Genomic DNA, 18,075 nt, shown 5'->3' on the forward strand with positions numbered 1-18,075 from the left:
TTATATGAAAAGTAAATTGTAAAACAAAGTCAAACTTGATTTTGTAATTCATTTTTTTTTTATTTCGTAAATCTATGCAATTTCTCAAATTTTATTCGAATTTGAATTCAGTATGTCATTTCCACTGGCACCGAATTTGAACCGAAATATTGAGACCATGTACGAATCAAATGAAACCGACCACAACAGAATAGGAACTGAATAAAAAAGAAACGATTCAGTTCAGTTTCAAAGTTATGAAAATTATTCAGTTTTTTAATTTCAGTTTATACATTTTGTATCTTGAATAAACCAGAACTAGAACCGAACCAATTGACACCGACCAATCCCCATCACTCGAGATATGGGAGAGAAGGAAAGACTTGCCATAATTTACTTGGGTAGAAAGCAAGACTAAAAAAGAACACAACATCAGACAGAGCAAATGAAAACAGCATATACAAGCTCACTACTCGACACTTGCCTACGAAAATCCAAAACCAAGTCACAAAGATATCAAAACCTTGGGAGTAACTGGAGTAGTTCAATTACTCTTAACCCTAACCCGAAGCCTAACTTGAACAGCTTGAGTTACAAAGTATATTTCATGTAATGTTAGACAATTGGGACAGACGTTCAAGGCATAATATGTAAACGTATGGTACAAATGACCAGGACATGATCCAACTCTACTTGAAATCTATGTTCTGATCTGCTACTTGCTAGTTGATAATGAGCTCTTAGATATTTTCCCGGTGGGACAAATCGTTGGTGGAATGTTACACATGCCTGAAAAGCTTCCAAGACAAATCCACTCAAGTTAAAATAAGGGTACGATGAATAACCAGTAAAATTAGTACCAGAAACTAGGGCAGTCACTCCAACTTCAGCAAAACCTTCCAGTATCGTAAACAGGATGGGTTCAAATGTATTGCTCGGAGAACCCATCTCTTCGGACTCTGATAGGACTCCACATTTGATGCAGAATCAGAACCATCTTTCAGTTGCCTTGCAAGCAAATACATTTGAAAATACAATTCTGCTGGTCTCATCTCTGCAGAAAAAAACAAAAAGAATCAGATAAGGCCAATAAACTAAAAACTGTGGGAGTGAAAAAGAGATCCTGACCATGTCCCATATTCTGTATTTTACATCATGTCCAGTTGAGTTCAACCCAAAACAGCAACAATCAAACAAACTCAACACTTCAACAAACACCCTCAATTTGATGATTAAATAGGTTTGGCCATAGCTAATTTTTAGGTTATGGGATTTCCATAGGGAAAATTAATTTAGTACAGATCAAATGGAAGTTGATGTCTCCATAATCCATCGAACTATATATTATATGTGCGTAAGTAAGATGAAATGAAACCTGGTGGCCAAGAAAACCATTCAAGACGGATGTTTTTCTCCCATTTTGCTTTGGAGCCAAGGCTTGCTTCTGCTTGAGCCAACACTGCAGATACAATAGGGAGAGGAATGACAGAGCACCCTTGAGCTTTTCTGAGACTGCTTGCTGCAACCGATAAGAACTGGAAACCGTACCCTTGCCTGGCAAGCTCCATACAAATGGCCCCTGTTGAAGCCGAACTCGAGTTTAGTAACAAAGGGGGAGAAAAAAGCTATTTGAGAAAGCAAATCATCTTTTTGTTACGAGATTCTCAAGGCAGGTGCCAACCCTGATATGTAAGTACCAAAAGAAAAAACAGCAATTAAGATCCGTAAGTGAAAAAAAAAAGTTGGAGAATATGAAAAGAATGGAATTATATAGTTTTTGTATTTGGGTACTTTCCACCTATCTGTAAACACATAGAAGAGTACATCTCTAAAATGGTGCTAAAAGTTGACGAGTACACCGGACAAAATTTACTGAAATGTTTCTATTTCCACAGATCAAAACAAGATTGTAAAGGAATATCATAATTACAATATTTTTGCAGAACAATGTCATAGTATTGCCATCATATAAATAGTTCACATTTCAGTCAGCACAAAGACGTTTTGAACAAAAAAATGAGAACCTACCAACAGACGATTGTCTTCCCCCCAAAAGATAAGTCAATATTATAAAAAGCGCAAGTGAGTGCAGATCCAACAGACTTGCATGTTAGTGCAGTTCTACCAAAACTTTATCTCCCACCTGGCATGTCAGGTGGGCCCCAAATTTTATTGGAGGCTCCACCTTCCCCAACTAATGTATCAAATTTTGAGTCCAACCTGGCTTTGCCCAGTTGCAAAATAAAGCAAAGAAAGATGGCAAAAAAAACACAATTCTTTTAAAAGTTCTAACCATTGAAAATACAAAGGAAAATGTGCAATATAGTGTGGGCCATATAATTAAATTGCGACCTCAAATTTGACATTTGACCAATATATATCCTCTTCCCATTCAACAGTCCAGATTTGTACAGTTGGCATTTCACATGGCAGAAATGGGGTGCAAGAACTGCAGTCCCCATCTATTCCGCTAGACTTATATCCCTTTTGTCTTTTAATAACAATATGATAATAATATAAAAATAAAAAATGCACCCTAGTTTACTTCATTTAGCAAGAATATCACCAATATAAAAATAAAAAATGCAACCTATTTAAGTGAAATATGTGCCAGATCTAAGTTTCTGATTTCTTTCTTTTTTATTTAAACCAACATTCTATATTTTTTAATTTCTTTTTAGTAAAAGCAAATTAAAAAAATATAGATTCTAATTAAACATAAGCAAGGAGTTTATTATTCAAAAAGTACATAGAAAATAAAATATAAAGCATCACCAATAACAGAAAATCCATGATTAGATACATACCATGACAAAGATGGACACAACTGTCTGCTCTTGCCAATGAACAAGCACGTGCAAAAGCCTCTTGAGCAGAAAGATAATCATGATCCCGTATGGAAATTTGACCTCTTACTAACTCAAAGATGGCCATCCACAGATTTGAGGTACTCTCGCTCTCTTTGAAGCACTCTTCGAAGTTCAAGTCTATGGCATTCGAATCAATCTGGAGTTTGTATCTAGATACTAGAAATTTAAGGCATACCCAACCAATTTGATAATCAGTCTTGAGCTGCAAGCATTTCGTATACTCATCCTGCAGTCTCGATAAATCCTCTTGAACTGCATAGGCACGGCACAGTAGCAGATGTGCAAAAAAGAGAATTCCATCAGGAAGCACAAGCCTTGATGCATTTGTAGCATGGTTGATGCATCCAAAGTGGTCCCCAGCTTGGAAACTGATCTCAGAAGCACAAAGGAGAAGTTGGAACTTTTGATATTGATGAGAGACATCTTTCTTTGAGTATACTTCATCCAAGAGAGCAGCTGACAGTAGCCGTTCAAGTGTACCACAAAGATGCTGAGGAAATCTCTCCTCACGAGCCTTCTGTAGAGCATTAAGTAGAAGCAAGAACCGTGCGTTATGGTTCCATGGTTCTTGATGTAACCATCTGCCCACCATAAAGGGTAAGAAAAGGGATTAGTTTTTTAACTGAAGAAGTGCAAGCAGACTAGCTTAGAACACAAACTGGAATCTTAGTTTTCGGCAGATTTTATAACCTAAATATTGGCTTTCCATAACAAATCTCACGAATATAGAAAATTGTCAAGGGTAAAAACTTGACAAAAATTGAAAGCACAAAGATTAGCTTATTGTTATTACACAAACACCTAGCATCATGAAATTATTATTTTTTTTAAATGAAGGAAGAACAAATATACATCATTTTCATTATTTATGCATAATTATGTGAAATTAAAGCAACAAGTACTGTTCAAGTTTTAATCAAATATCACAAGTAATTTTTCTAAGACACTTAATGAAGTAAGCTATAATACTTCTGCATTTGTTTGGTTGCCTGTCCTTCATGCATGAACTGGTCTTTACACGTAGGGAAGGAGAACTTTTGGTTGGTCGTACCACAGGCATAGCATGCAATTGCAGCAGCACCTAGAATCTTGTATGCCGAGTTTGAAGCCTCCACACTTGTGCGACCAGGAGGGTCTATGACGACACATCTAGTAACTGTATGCGTATCTTTCCATTTTTTACTGGATACCAAAAGATGACCAAGTTCATTCCTACAAGCAGAAAAATACAATTAGAAAAACAAAGGAATATATGATATATCCACTAAAGTAAACAAGAATATACCAAAGATAAATTACCAATTTTACATCCACCATTTGGAAGTAGGGATGTCCCATCATTGGGTCCATCAGCCAGTAACAAACAGATGACTGGTTTAATAACTATAGATGAACATACAAAAGCCTAAAAAGTAGCACAGAGTTGGCCTCCACAACGCATTCCCATTTCATAATGAATAGAATTTTGTAAAGGATGGAATTTCTGAGTAATTCTCAGCCTCTTTTTAAGGTCTTTGGATAGAGTCTTGATTAATATAACTCTTCATCCTACTTTGGATAGAGCTTTAGTCATGTGGGACAATTATTCCAACTAATTAGATAAGATAGAGTTTTACTAATGTGGGACACCTATTCCTACTTTGGATAGAGTTCCCTATGTTTGTTTTACTTTCTTCTTTCCTATTTCAGTTTCTACATAAACAACGTAAGGCCTAGAGCTGATGTAGTCCTAGGTAGGAGAAGTCCCACTAGGAACCAGGGGAATAGGGTTACCTAACAAGGCTGGCCGAATGGGACAGATTAGGCTAAATTAGGGCAGAATTAGGGTTAGGATTAGGGTTTCGAGTTAGGGTTTTATTGGGGAATAATGTGCAGGTTTTTAGGAGTCTATTGGTGTAGGTTTGGATTGAATTGGAAGAAGTTGGAAATCTAGGGTTTTGGGTTAGAGGCCTTGTAAAAATGGAGTGTTTTCAGGATCTAGGGTTTAGGAGTGGATTTTGGGAAAGAGACTTATAGGGTTTTAATATGCAGGTTTAGGAGGCCTTAATGACATAAAAGGGTTAGGGTTTGGAGGGGTTTTAAAATTCTGCAGTTGGGCAGAATCGGGTTGCAGGTTTAATAGAGAATTCGGTTTGATGGGAGAAATGACTGTAGATCAGGTCTATGTAGAAGAAGATTAAAGTAAAACAGGTTCAACTCACTGTAATGGCAGCAGCTTGAATGATTTGAAAGGACCTCCTGATCTTCACAATGCAAGGAGTCGCAGGAGTCCACCTACCCTTCACCACCTTGAGATCCACAAGGATGTAAGAGCTAGCGGAGGAGAAGAGGCAACAGCACAATGGCAGCAAACACAGCTTGAAAGCAGGAAGTTTTGATTGCAGAAAACAGTGGGGGGGCCTGCCCACGATAGTTGTATTTATAGTAATAAAAAGGGGCCAAAAGGCCTTACAGATATTCAGATCTGGATTAGGAATCCCAAATCTGAGTCCTACTTACAATCCTAGTCATAAAACAAGTCCACCCTCTTAAAATCGTGGAGGGGGAAGGTTAAAACAAAGTTTAAATAAAATTAAAAGAAGATGCTCCAAGAGCCAATAGGAAAGAGTCACTTAAATTGAACCACTGGTTGGACCGGTTCAATCTAAGAGCTCAAAAAAAACTAAGTATAGAAAAAAAAAAGAACCGGCTCCAACACAAAACAGCCAAGTCAAGGCTTCTTCTTTCTAATGCTTGGACCTGCATCAAGAGCGCCCCCCCCCCCCACCCACAGTTTTTACTAGTTGAATAAAGTTGGTCACTGTTTTCAACTCGTAAACCAGAAAATTGTTCCGTTGTTTAGAACTGACTTTTGCTCCTGCTGTTCTTAATCTACTTATTTCTGTATGTTGTTCTGAGTTCAGTCCATATTCTGTTATTGGTTCTTGGTTCTAGAACAGTCCAAATCCAACTAGGATTCTTCTATAACTTTGAATCTGACCGTTGGATTGGTTCCAGATTCTGTTATTCAGTTCAATTAATAGAGTAGAGTATTCCTTTAAATTCTGAAGTGCATTTGAAATTCTGTTCTATTAATAGAGTAGAGTATTCCTTTAAATTCTGAAGTGCATCTGAAATTCTGATCTTTGTTTACTGTTCATTCTTTAATTGAAGTCATTATCAAATCACTGCAATTCTTGTAATGCAAAGTCGACCTCGAACCAGGGGAAACCAGTGGGAGATCGATTGCAGTAGGATCAATACAATAAAAAGAACAAAATTAAATAACTAAAACTCTTTTATTGCTATTTTCTGTTTACATGTGAAAGAAGAAGAAAGGGACATAGAAGGGGGAATAGGATCAGCTATCTCAGCCCATCATCCTCTCACCCAGGGGTTCTCACCCACGGTATCTCACTGTTGCAGCATTTCACAGCTTCATCAATAGTTCTTTTCTCTTTAATCTGTCTCTTTTTCTGTTCAGCCATATACATGTATTTATAATAAAAACAACCCAGTCCTAATCTAAGTAAGAAACTAATTAATAAAACCTATAAAACAGAAACTAGACTCTAACTAATTTTCCTAACAGAACTAGGATTCCCAATTAGGATTACAACTCAAATAGGAAACTAAATAATTATCTAGTAATAAAAATAACACCAAAAATCAACTCCCCTAAGCCAGCAGTTCATATCAGCTCCCAAATCACTGTTCACATGAACAGTGTCGCTTTCGCTTGAACAGTAACTTTTTTTTGGGGGGTCTTTTTCATGCTTCGATCTACATCAACTAAATAATGCAAGACTAGAACCAGAATAGGTATAATCCCAGGTAGGGTCAAATAGAAAACCCTCCAATAAACAAGAAATCATATGAGGGAACCAAGAGAACAATGGAAACCCAAATGAGGGAACAATTTCCTTGGTTGAAATACCAAATAAAAACCCACAAATTTGTAACCTATTGAAGTAGCAATGATCTTGATGTGGTAATCTTCCAGAAATCGATGTGACAATCAGTTGAAAGAAATCCTAGCAGCTTGCAGCACTCTTGAAATCGATTTGTACAAAATTATGGTTTGGATTCAAGAACCAATGGAAGGGGATGGGGGAAGGTTGGGGTTGGCTATCTAAGCCTGGGCATCTCACCTTCCTATCTCAGGATTTTCACAAAGGCTTAAGCCAATATTTCATTAATCAAATTCGTGTACAATGCTTGCCTCCCTTACAAACTTGTATAGAAAACTCAAAAATAGACTTAGGCACTAAAAAGAAAAGGCCTAACTCAATCTTTAACTAATAAGGTATCCTAAATTGACTAGGAAAGTGAAATAATAAAGAAAATAGACTCAAAATAGGACTCTAACTAAACTAACGAAGTAAATCCCGTTTTCCTACTTTCTACCCATATTTTTGGCTCATTAAATTTGCCAATTACAAAATAAACCCATGGGATCAAAGTCCCAACACATATACAACCCAACCCAAGTTTTATTTCCACTAAAATAAGCCCTCCAAGTGACTTATCTACATCATCTTGTTTTAAATCAAGTTTCTGGACCTAATCCCGTTTTCCTACTTTCTACCCATATTTTTGGCTCATTAAATTTGCCAATTACAAAATAAACCCATGGGATCAAAGTCCCAACACATATACAACCCAACCCAAGTTTTATTTCCACTAAAATAAGCCCTCCAAGTGACTTATCTACATCATCTTGTTTTAAATCAAGTTTCTGGACCTAATCCCGTTTTCCTACTTTCTACCCATATTTTTGGCTCATTAAATTTGCCAATTACAAAATAAACCCATGGGATCAAAGTCCCAACACATATACAACCCAACCCAAGTTTTATTTCCACTAAAATAAGCCCTCCAAGTGACTTATCTACATCATCTTGTTTTAAATCAAGTTTCTGGACCTAATCCCTTAGGCTTCTAGAAACCCATCAGATACTTCTTGTCATAGGTAACAAAAGTAACAATAGGGGTAGACAATGAAACAATTTAGACCATAAGATGACATAGAAGACTGAATTCACAGAAAAACTTCAAATTAAGTTCTTATAAGCACAGGTTTGATACAAAAAAGTGAAGCAACCAGGATAACTGGCAGCAGGCAGTTTGAGTACATAATAACAACCAAACTGAAATTTGTACATTAAATTATATTGTTCCGGTTGGAAAATAAATTTACCTTATTAAACTGCTGTTAGGGTACATATGAAGAACTTTTTTGAGGTGATTGACTCTACTCTGATTATCCAGGTTCAGTTCTGATCCATGTTTGACCTACAAAACCCATAGTTGAAATAATATCCTCACACTCAATATTCCACGAATCCAACTTAAACCCACATAGGCACGAAATGATTTGGCATGAGAAGCATACTAGTTTGCTTAAGGCAATTAAAGAGTGCATTCCAGTAATCTCCTCATGAGATGTAACAAAACGTCGTGTAATTGAAACAGTTGACTCCAGTCTGCCACTATGGTCTAGAGCATGAATTGCAGAGACAATAAAACTGATTTTTGAACTCTGCAATAGTTCCCTTGGCATTTTCAGGATGCTTGTTACTGCAGATTCTATCCCCGAGATGTGGTAGAGCAATTTAAAGATCAAACTAATGGAGGTAGCACCAGCTGTACTTTCCATAGTAGAAACACTTGCAGCTAAGCTTCTCGCCATAGAAAGGGCCAGGTCATTCTTGCCAAGTTTCCATAAAGAGATGGCATACACCTGCAAGCCCCGGCTATCAAGCAAACCTAGAACATTGACAGAATACATAATGAGCATCAGCAAAATGAGGTACAGAGTGGTTTAGGAATTGTCCCATTTACTTAATCCCTCCATGTAATTAAACTAAAAAAGAGACCTTTTATGAGTGTGTGCATGCACATGCCTGCTTGCATAAATATATATATATTCACCAAACATAATGCAAACAAGCATGAAATATTATGGTTTGCAATCCACACCTTCTTTCTTCAGAAGCTCACATTCTTGAGCAGCGTCAAGAGCATTCCCTGCCTACACCAAACAGAAACAGTTCAATTGAATAAAGAATGCCCCAAAAACATGGATGTGATTAAATTTAACAAATTTGAGATTTTATAATCACTCTAATTGGAATCAAGAAGATCTAAGTTCATTGATCCCCTACGGACATCCAGAAACAGATAATGATAATGTTGAGCAAATTTGTTTACCAAAAACAGTGACCTAGCCAGATTAATGGAAATATCACAGAAGAGGGAGTCTGGTCCCATTCTGGTAGAAGTACTGATGGTTAATCGAGCTAGCCTATAAGCAGCAACAGCAGACTGATAATCCGACCTCGCCTCACAAACCAGCCCATTTAGATTATGTGACTCAGGACAGTGAGGTGCATGTTGCACAGCCTGGCAGATGGCTCCAAAAACCTGTAACAGCAATTACCTGCAGGTTTCAATCATACTTTCGGAGCAACCACAAATATCCCTTCAATTCAAAATTTGTTTCACAAGAGAAGATGGAAAAAAAGTTTAGCTTCTAATGAAAGAAAGAGGAAATTTGGCCCCAGATGTCCTAACTTCAGCACAAATTATATGAAAATAGACATACTAGGGGAGATGACAGGTGGCCTGAAAGAGCAGCAAGCTTTCCAAGACCAATCTGGAACTCTGCAAGCTGTTACAGAACACATTTGTAAGTACAACTCCACCAAAAATTCAAGAATATGTTGCATTCATTTGGAAATAGTTCCTGTGCCAATAAAACGTGTGTTTGTGTTTGTGTGTGTGTGTGTACATTTGTGTGTGTCAGAGAGAGAGAGAGAGAGAGATCTAATCATATCAATAACAGGCAACTCAGATTGTTTTTTCTTCCCATATTCCCCTCCCCCAAATCCGTTGTTAATTGATGAGTAGTTTTGTTTTCTCTTGAGGTACAGTCAACTACAATGAAACCAAGCATTTATGAACAACTGTTGTTATGAGACAGCAAGACCAATAGAACTCCTCCAGTGTGTAACTAAGAAACATCAACCCACTCCTAATCTACCAAATGATCAAGCTAACTCAAAGATCTAGGAGTGCAAACATACTTGAATACAGCAAATTTATGCATATCCACATTGGTCCAAATTATGTCACCAACAGTTACCCAATATTCGAGTAAATATTCGCAGCATACCACAAGACTGAATTCATAATTTCAAATACCTGAATATTCTATATCCAATAAGAAATTTATTAAAAATACCATACATGTTTCAAGGATTAAGTCTCAGAGCACCTATTTACACCAGCACTTAAAAATCCATAAACAAATACTGCAAATTATATAATTTCTACAAGTCAATCATATAAATACCTGAAAATTTGTTCTTTTTTGGTGCATTGATTTAGTTCAACACTCGCTCCAGTAATCTTATCTAAATGTAAAATGAACCCTCAACAGATGATAAAAGGGTAAACTAGTCATATTAAAGTGTATCCCCAATTCCCATATAATAGATACAGAAATACACATATACGATAGGATCAGGTGTATGTATATCAGTATATCAGTACTTGAGTGATTAATGATTGCATACTGAATAAAAGGAGAGATCCCAAGCGTATCTGACACTCTCATGTGGAAACTGGATACGAAAGCTGGTCAGTTGGCACTTGAAATCCCTACAAAGATCATAGTTGTCTATAGTTGACCATCCTACACCACTGAGTTATTATAAACTTACACCAACATTAAAAACTCCAGTAAAATGATTCATATATTGATGAAAATTAGAACACCTCCAAGATTAAAGCTTGGAGAGTCAAGATTGAAGCTTCAACATCAAGAGAGGGAGCTGCATTGCATCTCAAGAACATCAAGTTTCAACATCATCTAATCTATTTCACATTCCAAGTTTCTAACAATTATTAACAAACCGTCAAACCATCACCATGTATGATTATGAATATGATGCCTAATGTGTAAATGGTTTATGGTTTGAAGTTTTTTAATCCCTAGTGCTTAATTAAGTTGTTTTACACCTCTACTTTAATTATGTGTTCTAAATATTATGTGGAATAGCCTAGGGTAGAGCTCACCTACGTCGTAGACTACCAACCTAGGGTCCGAAGTCAAAGTACCATTTTGGGTCTGAATTTGTAAAAACGAATGTTTTCATTGTGTTTAGAAGGCCTAAAATAGGGTGGATGTCAAGTTTCAGGACCTATCTTGGCCATATGGACACCGAAACCCACCCCGAATCAAGACAGGAAAAAATACACCAACTTGCCGAGATCTCGGTTTCGTGGCCTGGAGAAACCAGGGGCAAAACCGAGACCTAAAACCTTGGGTGAGAGAGAGACCGTACGCCAACAGCAACTCAAACCACTCTTTCAATCCATTCAATTCCATTTATTCTATTCTGATTTCTTGACCGTATTACAGCAATATAACGAAAAACTCCCCCACGTAATAATAGAAACCCAACCAAAATGGAAACTAAATAATGTAGGGAATCATATCTAATATAGGAACTACCAACAATCTAGCCACCAAAATAAAATAAAAGATTGCATCCTATGTAAACTACCAACCCCCTTTAGATCAGAAAACCAGGTTGGGTCGGTTGTGTCTTGGCTTAAGCCTCCAAAAGAAGTCATTCCAATCCAGCCAAGGCAGAGCAACTGCATCATAGGATTGGTGAAAATCCAAACAGTGGACATCCCTAACTGGGAGGGAAAATAAAGAGGCCAACTATAGGACCAAAAACTGCTAGTGACTTTCAGACTGCCTGTCCTAAGCCTGGAAAGGAGGGTCGATGCATCAATCTGGCAGCCAGCATTGAAAAGTCTTTAAGAAATGAATTGTGAAAATCAATTGTCTCAACCTCATGCTAAGGGTTAATAAAGTGTAATGATGGAACACGACTGACATGTTCAACCCCAAGTGATTGGAAACTTGACACATGGATTGTTGACTAGAGTATAACAGAACAACAGATAAAATATAAGCATCAAGATAACATTCATGATACATGACTCCTTTCACTAAATATGTAATTCCCACATAATGAAAATAAGCAACGTAACAATAAATAAAAATAATAAGCAGAGCACACAGAAAGATATTTCATTATTAAGGTGACTAGTTAAAGCATAGAAAACTTACAGGCAATATCTGAACAGCCCGTAGACAGCTTTCATAAGCCTCATCTGGTGTGTAACCCCTAAAACATATTTCCAAATGGTTTTCAATGTATAAAAGTTTCCACTCCACGAAGCTTAATGAAACTATATATTTATTTGCAACATTGAAAGAAGCATTTACCCAGCATGAATATCCACAGACATGCCTGCCCATGGTAATGCAAGTGAGGGATCTATGCTTCTAGCACGATCAAATGCCTGTTTCGCCAGTTGTTTCTCACCCTCATTTCTGTAAATCTGTCACAAACACCAAGTCAGATACCTAGAGTTCAGGAAATGTCATATCTGCAATTACTATCAAAACTTCGTTGATATTTTCAAGGCTCTGAAGACAAGTAATTAAATAATCAGTTTCTTAAAAGGGAGCGTCTGAATGACAACTCTATAGGTGTATTTAGAACTTGACACCTTCTTTTAATTAACCTTTTTTTTTATTCCCAAAAGTTCTTTAAGCTAAGGGTATAAAAGGGTTTTTGAAAACTAATTTGAAAATGACAAATCATGATGTCATTATCAAAAGGTGTCATTGTCATGCACATTTTTCAAGTATACATGTGAAATAACAATTTTTACCCTCGTTGGAAAATTTATAGGTTATACTAAAAGGGCAAAAAAGTAAGGTTACAAATTATTTGACATCTTGAGGGGTGTCAATAACAAAACCCCTTCTTAAAATAAGTTAAGAGTTTACAAGTTGACTTCCTCATCAACTCAAAATTTTATTGTCCAGCTGCAATTCCACAAATATTTATGTCTTAGGTTTGGACACAAGGGCTCTTAAGCTTCCACCTAAACCTAGTAAACATAATAATGTCTTCTATATTCAATCGATTGAAGAAAAAAAAAGTCCTCTACATGTAAGGGTAATTAAGTCATTTTACAATGTGGTTGAAGAGGAGAATGTATTGAAAAATATACAGGTGACTAATTAGCAAAATTTTCAACAACTTCTTTTGTATCTGTTGATGACTTACAAACCAACAAAATTATCAGTCACTGCACTTATGAGGCTACAGTTTTAGTTCCTAGGAGCAGAATAAACAATGATTAAAGTTCATTATATAAGGTCACTGTATAGACAATAAACTCTTGAGAACAGAGAAGATGAGTAAAGATTATTCCAGACAGTACTTTTCCAAGGTATGCCCATGCAACAGCAAGAGATACATCCAACTGCAATCCCCGGACAAGAGCATGTTGTTTTAATGCATTGTTGTTGGATAAACAACCTAGAGCCACCCAGAAATCATTGTTGTCTCCTTCAAGTAGTAAACCACCAAGGCACATCTTCTCAGATAACTGCCTGGTGAATCAAAACAGTCAATTAAGGTAAGTTATGCCTGGAAATATGAAATAATCTACTGAAAATGGTGTGCACTGTGAAGCAAGATTTCATTTTACCAAGCATCTGGTTCAGGTTTAATCCTCTCCTCCAAAGAACAAATGAGATCAAGAGAGATTGCAATGTCAGTATAGATGTTAGCTTGCCATGGAGCCAAGTGCAAAGACCGCTGATAGGAATGACTCGCAGATATTGCAGCTGAAAGACACTTCCTTTTCCAAGAAAGGATGGAATTTCTGAAAGCCTCCTCATCAGTTTCAAAGTTCAATCCTTCTTCCATCCATGGGAAACATTTTGCATATGTAATCTGGCATGGAGAAAACACACCTTATTTCAAATGAAAGTTCTTCCAAAAAATAGCATTACTTAAACACTAAGATATTATATGGCACATTCCAGTAAATTAACAGGCACCGAAACCACTTTTTAGTGGCAATATATGTGATGAATAAAAGCAACAAGCAAGTCGCTGTATCATAGGAGTACTCCTGAAATGAGATCAAGGGATGGGAGGATCGCAAGAAAAAGGGCCATGCAAGTACTGAACAACATTCCACAAAAATGTGAGAATGATTGGAGGACAGATATGGAAACCACCTTCGATGACTATACCTGAATATCACCATGCAATTTCCAGGAAGAGGCATTATTTCCAGCCAAGGATGTACTTGTTTTCACAATCTCAGATGCTTCCTACAATCAAGGAAGTTTCAAAATTTACAAATTCATTGGTTTTTATTAATGGAATTCATAGAGAAAGGTGTATTTACAGCAACTACACTTAAAGGCTAACCTCCAATAATGCAGTTCCCCAACCAAATGCACCAGAATGAACACATTCCTTAGACAAACCAAGCAGCCCGGAAGCGAGCCCATAGAGTGCAGCAACATCATGAGGTGATATTTCTAAAGCCTGTCGAAACTGCTCAATTCCCTAGAGATGGAGAGAAATTTAGTTCAGAAAAGAAAAATGCAACTATAATGTAGCTTGATAACTCTTCAGTTTCCATGTAGCCCTCCCTAACTGAAGAATTTAGTCCATACAAAAAACAAAAGTTCATTCCATCTGCTCTACAGCTGGCTGACAGCTAGTAATAGTAAATAGTAATACACCCCAAAACAAACCAAAAAACAAGTCGACATTCAAGTCCCTAAATCAAAAAAGAACAATGATGAAAATAATCTTACTTTTCTGAAGGAGCCAAGCATCAATAAAATGTTTCCACCCTCAACCAATGCGAAGAATCTTGAGTCCTCCAATTCAATGGCTCGCCCATATGACTGCTCAGGAAACATTGTAAGCAACAATTACCCCTCCAGTGAGTCAGTTCATGATGGATTACAGTAATTAAAAAATTCTCCATCAATGAATCAATCAATTAGGAAGTTTCTTGGTGCTAAAACAAATTTAACAATTTTTAACTCCAAGTCCTCGATAATTATTTTGGATTCTATGTCAGGTTTTATCAGGTTTCGATAACTAAACCACCACACCTACAACCTCTGGAAGACTGTCCTATCTCTGAGTTTCATATCAAACTCAGGAGATAATACTGTCTCTCCCAATAACAAGAAACATGTCAAATACAGCTGGATCAGCTCAGTTGGTGTCTGAATATTGTGAACATATTGTCCCTATAACACCTACGCAAGAGGAATCTCAAATGCATTTCGCCACATGAATACTGAAATCTCAAAAAATGGTTGACAATCAACTCTGGACAAATTGATATAACAGCTGAAGAGTCCAAAACATTGTGAACCATTCGACCGAGGTCGACCATCGAACTTGACAAGTGATCATACCAGAGGGTATGCTTATCCATAGTTCCAACAGCCACAAGGCCCATATAATTCCATCATAAGAGTCAAATAAGGTGAAATTTGCCGACAAGGTTTCCTTGACAGACCTTGTAAAGCACATTTTCCTACATGATGATGAGGAAGATGAACTTACCTTTATAGCAGCTGTAAACATGCCCAGTCGCTGATATGCTAGGCCCAAAGCCTGGAATGGATGAAAAGCCAATGAAAATATGCCCATCAAACCAAAAGGAAACAACAGTATAAAAATGGAACAAAAAATTCCCCAATAAACACGCTACTTACTTCCCACAAATCTGCACAAGTGGGGTAGCCTCGTATGGCATGTTGAAGGCTCTGTACTGCTTCAGACCATTTCTTTTGATGCACCTGGGAGTTATCGGTGAATTACACAACAACTAAAGTGAATTTCCAATTTGTTATAACGGGAAGGGAAAATAATCTCAAGAATAAGAAATGGTCAATGTTTACAGAAGTATAATTTAGAAAGGGAGAAAAAAAAAGGTTATATAAGAAGAGGCAAAGATAAGAAACCTGCAGGTAACCTAATCTCCGGAAAGCCCAAAAAGCTCGGGGCGACTTCTCCGAAGCTTCTCGGCAGACAACAATCTCCAAGCTCTCTTTTCCTTCGTCATCCAACAAATCACATAGAGCCTCCTGTACGAGAAAATATGCAGTCAATATTCAAGAGCGATGGGAAAGAAAAACCGCACCCCCATTGAATTCAATCCGTAAAGGTACAAACCCCTGCTTCAAAATCATCAGGATTGAGAGTCACAGCTCTCTGGTAGCATTTTGAAGCTCTTTGGGAATCGACAGACACTCGGCTGTAGTAATGCCCTAAGAAGCGAAATGCAGCGCCATTGTTAGGGTTTAACTTGGCGGAGATAACAAAATGCTCCACTGCTTTTTCCTTAAATTCCTTCGACTCTTCCACCTTCTTCCATAAGAAAAGCCCCTGTGACAATAAACAAAGAAAATCGAAAACCAATCATTGAAAGAGAAAAGAGAAAGTACTTTTGAAATCAGAGCCATTGTTCATGACTAGAAAACCTTCCAATTCTATAAAAACGAAGTAGTGGAAAGCGTACGAGCTCGTAATGGTGAGAAGGGTTGTTCGGGTCGCAATCTACAGCCTCTTGCAGTTGTCTCAGGCGAGCATCGTCTTCCTGGAAAGAGAAAAGTGAGACCGAGAAATGAAATGAGAGAAGGAATAATGGTAGGAGTCGAAGAGAACGAAATTGAGATAAGAGTAATAAGGTGGGAAATAAGAATTCGAAAAATATGAGTTGAAGGAGTTGGAGATCGTAAGGGACCGTGTCTGTCATCTCGACTGATAAACCCCAAGAGTCCCAGACCGAAGACCGTTGCTGCGCGCTTTATTTAGACCAACGCCCAAGTCATGGAGGGAAACTGGGGACTGGGGAGTTCCAATAAGGCAATTCCTCTACACCCGCATAGATTTGGAAGAAAGAATGGAACTCCGGTCCCAAGTGCCAATTCCCAAATCCCAACTGATGCATTCTTCATTCAATAGCTTCCAGTGATTCCAATCATTCGATTCCCGTTACTTTCTTGCTCAAAAGCGAATTCCCTCGGGTCTCATATTATTTTTGGCTGTTTACAATCGGTTGCACTTTTAGTACCCAAAACAAAAAATAGAGGGTGTTCACCGGCGGGGATGGGAGAGGGCGGGGAGGACCTTTATCCCCTCAAGTAGAATAGATTGTCAAGTACACCAAAAAGGTACATCTGATGGTCCACATGAACTTGGGGGAGTGTTTTAAACAAAAGTACTTAAGTTGTATTGTCTATTGTATTTTTTGGTGTATTTGAGGTGTACTGTATTTGAGGTGCAACAAAATTTAAGACGAGAATGGTCTGGGGAGAGTATTTTGAAACATACAAAACCCTAGGATGGTTGGTGAATCGTCCTCTATGGGTGGAGGAAAACTTTGTACAAAAAAAAAAAATTAGTTGCAATTTGTCATTTCAAAGGTAGAACCTTTTTTTAGAGGGATAAATATATACTAGGTTGTTTCTACCATAAATGCGTTAGCCTTTCCCATAAAAATTAAAAAAAAAATGCAGGAGCCTTGTGCATTGGGTACGATCTTTTTTTTTCTTTGTTTCTACCATGAAAATTAAAAAATGCATACACTAGGGTATTGCATCACATAACCTAGAGAGGTAAAAAAAAAAAAGGTAAAGTACACGTACCCCCCTGTAATGCACCCAATATTCCTCGTACCCCCTAATGCACCCAATATTCCTCGTACCACTCCTCAATATTCCACGTACCACCCCTACTTTACCCCCTAATGTCATTTAAGTCCACACCAAGTATTAAATGCTAAAAAATAACCAAACTACCCTTTCTTCTATCCTTTCTAAAATTTGAAAAGACCTAATTGTCCTGACCTATTTGCTAAATTTTGAAAAGACTAAAATGCCCTCATCTTCCCCAAATCATGAATCTTCTTTTACATACCCACCACCCCACCATCACCACTTTGTACATCATCTTCTTGAGTGTGTGTGACAGAGAGACAGAGAGCAATGGCTGAAAGGAACAACAGCAGCAGGCACGGTCAAGGTCAAGGAAGGGAGAGGAGGTATTCTTCCCTCTTCTCCGTCTTCAAAGTGTTCAAGGCAGGTAAGGGGAGGAGGTCAGGGGACGGAGAATCCGAAGATATGTGAGACGAATCAGTAAATATGAGAAGGGTACGTCACAGCGACGAAGACAAAGATTGTTGGGTTGCTGAATCTGACATTGACAGGAAGGCCTCCACCTTCATTGCCAGATTCTACGAGTCTCGTGTTTCCGAATCCGGAATCCAAACTATTGCCCTATGAATTATGATCAGTTAATTATGTACATCTATGACACCA

The 18,075-nt window shown here is 37.6% G+C and overlaps 1 protein-coding gene across 1 annotated transcript; it reads right to left on the bottom strand.

Moving 5' to 3' along the window:
* Positions 1–347: 347 nt before the first annotated feature.
* LOC122660234 (tetratricopeptide repeat protein SKI3-like) lies at positions 348–16,418 on the bottom strand. Its single transcript, XM_043855454.1, is given in 22 exon segments — positions 348–862; positions 864–1,033; positions 1,355–1,558; positions 2,787–3,430; positions 3,819–4,061; positions 8,029–8,123; positions 8,224–8,597; positions 8,811–8,862; positions 9,042–9,254; positions 9,436–9,501; positions 11,980–12,037; positions 12,139–12,254; positions 13,149–13,320; positions 13,419–13,666; positions 13,972–14,052; positions 14,153–14,293; positions 14,548–14,640; positions 15,317–15,367; positions 15,469–15,552; positions 15,718–15,840; positions 15,929–16,141; positions 16,275–16,418. Coding segments are annotated over 18 exon segments (3,021 nt in total). The 5' UTR covers positions 15,338–15,367; positions 15,469–15,552; positions 15,718–15,840; positions 15,929–16,141; positions 16,275–16,418; the 3' UTR covers positions 348–832.
* Between the last annotated feature and the right edge of the window lie 1,657 nt (positions 16,419–18,075).

This window comes from Telopea speciosissima, chromosome 4, assembly GCF_018873765.1.
Source record: "Telopea speciosissima isolate NSW1024214 ecotype Mountain lineage chromosome 4, Tspe_v1, whole genome shotgun sequence".
In the NCBI taxonomy this organism is placed as follows: domain Eukaryota; kingdom Viridiplantae; phylum Streptophyta; class Magnoliopsida; order Proteales; family Proteaceae; genus Telopea; species Telopea speciosissima.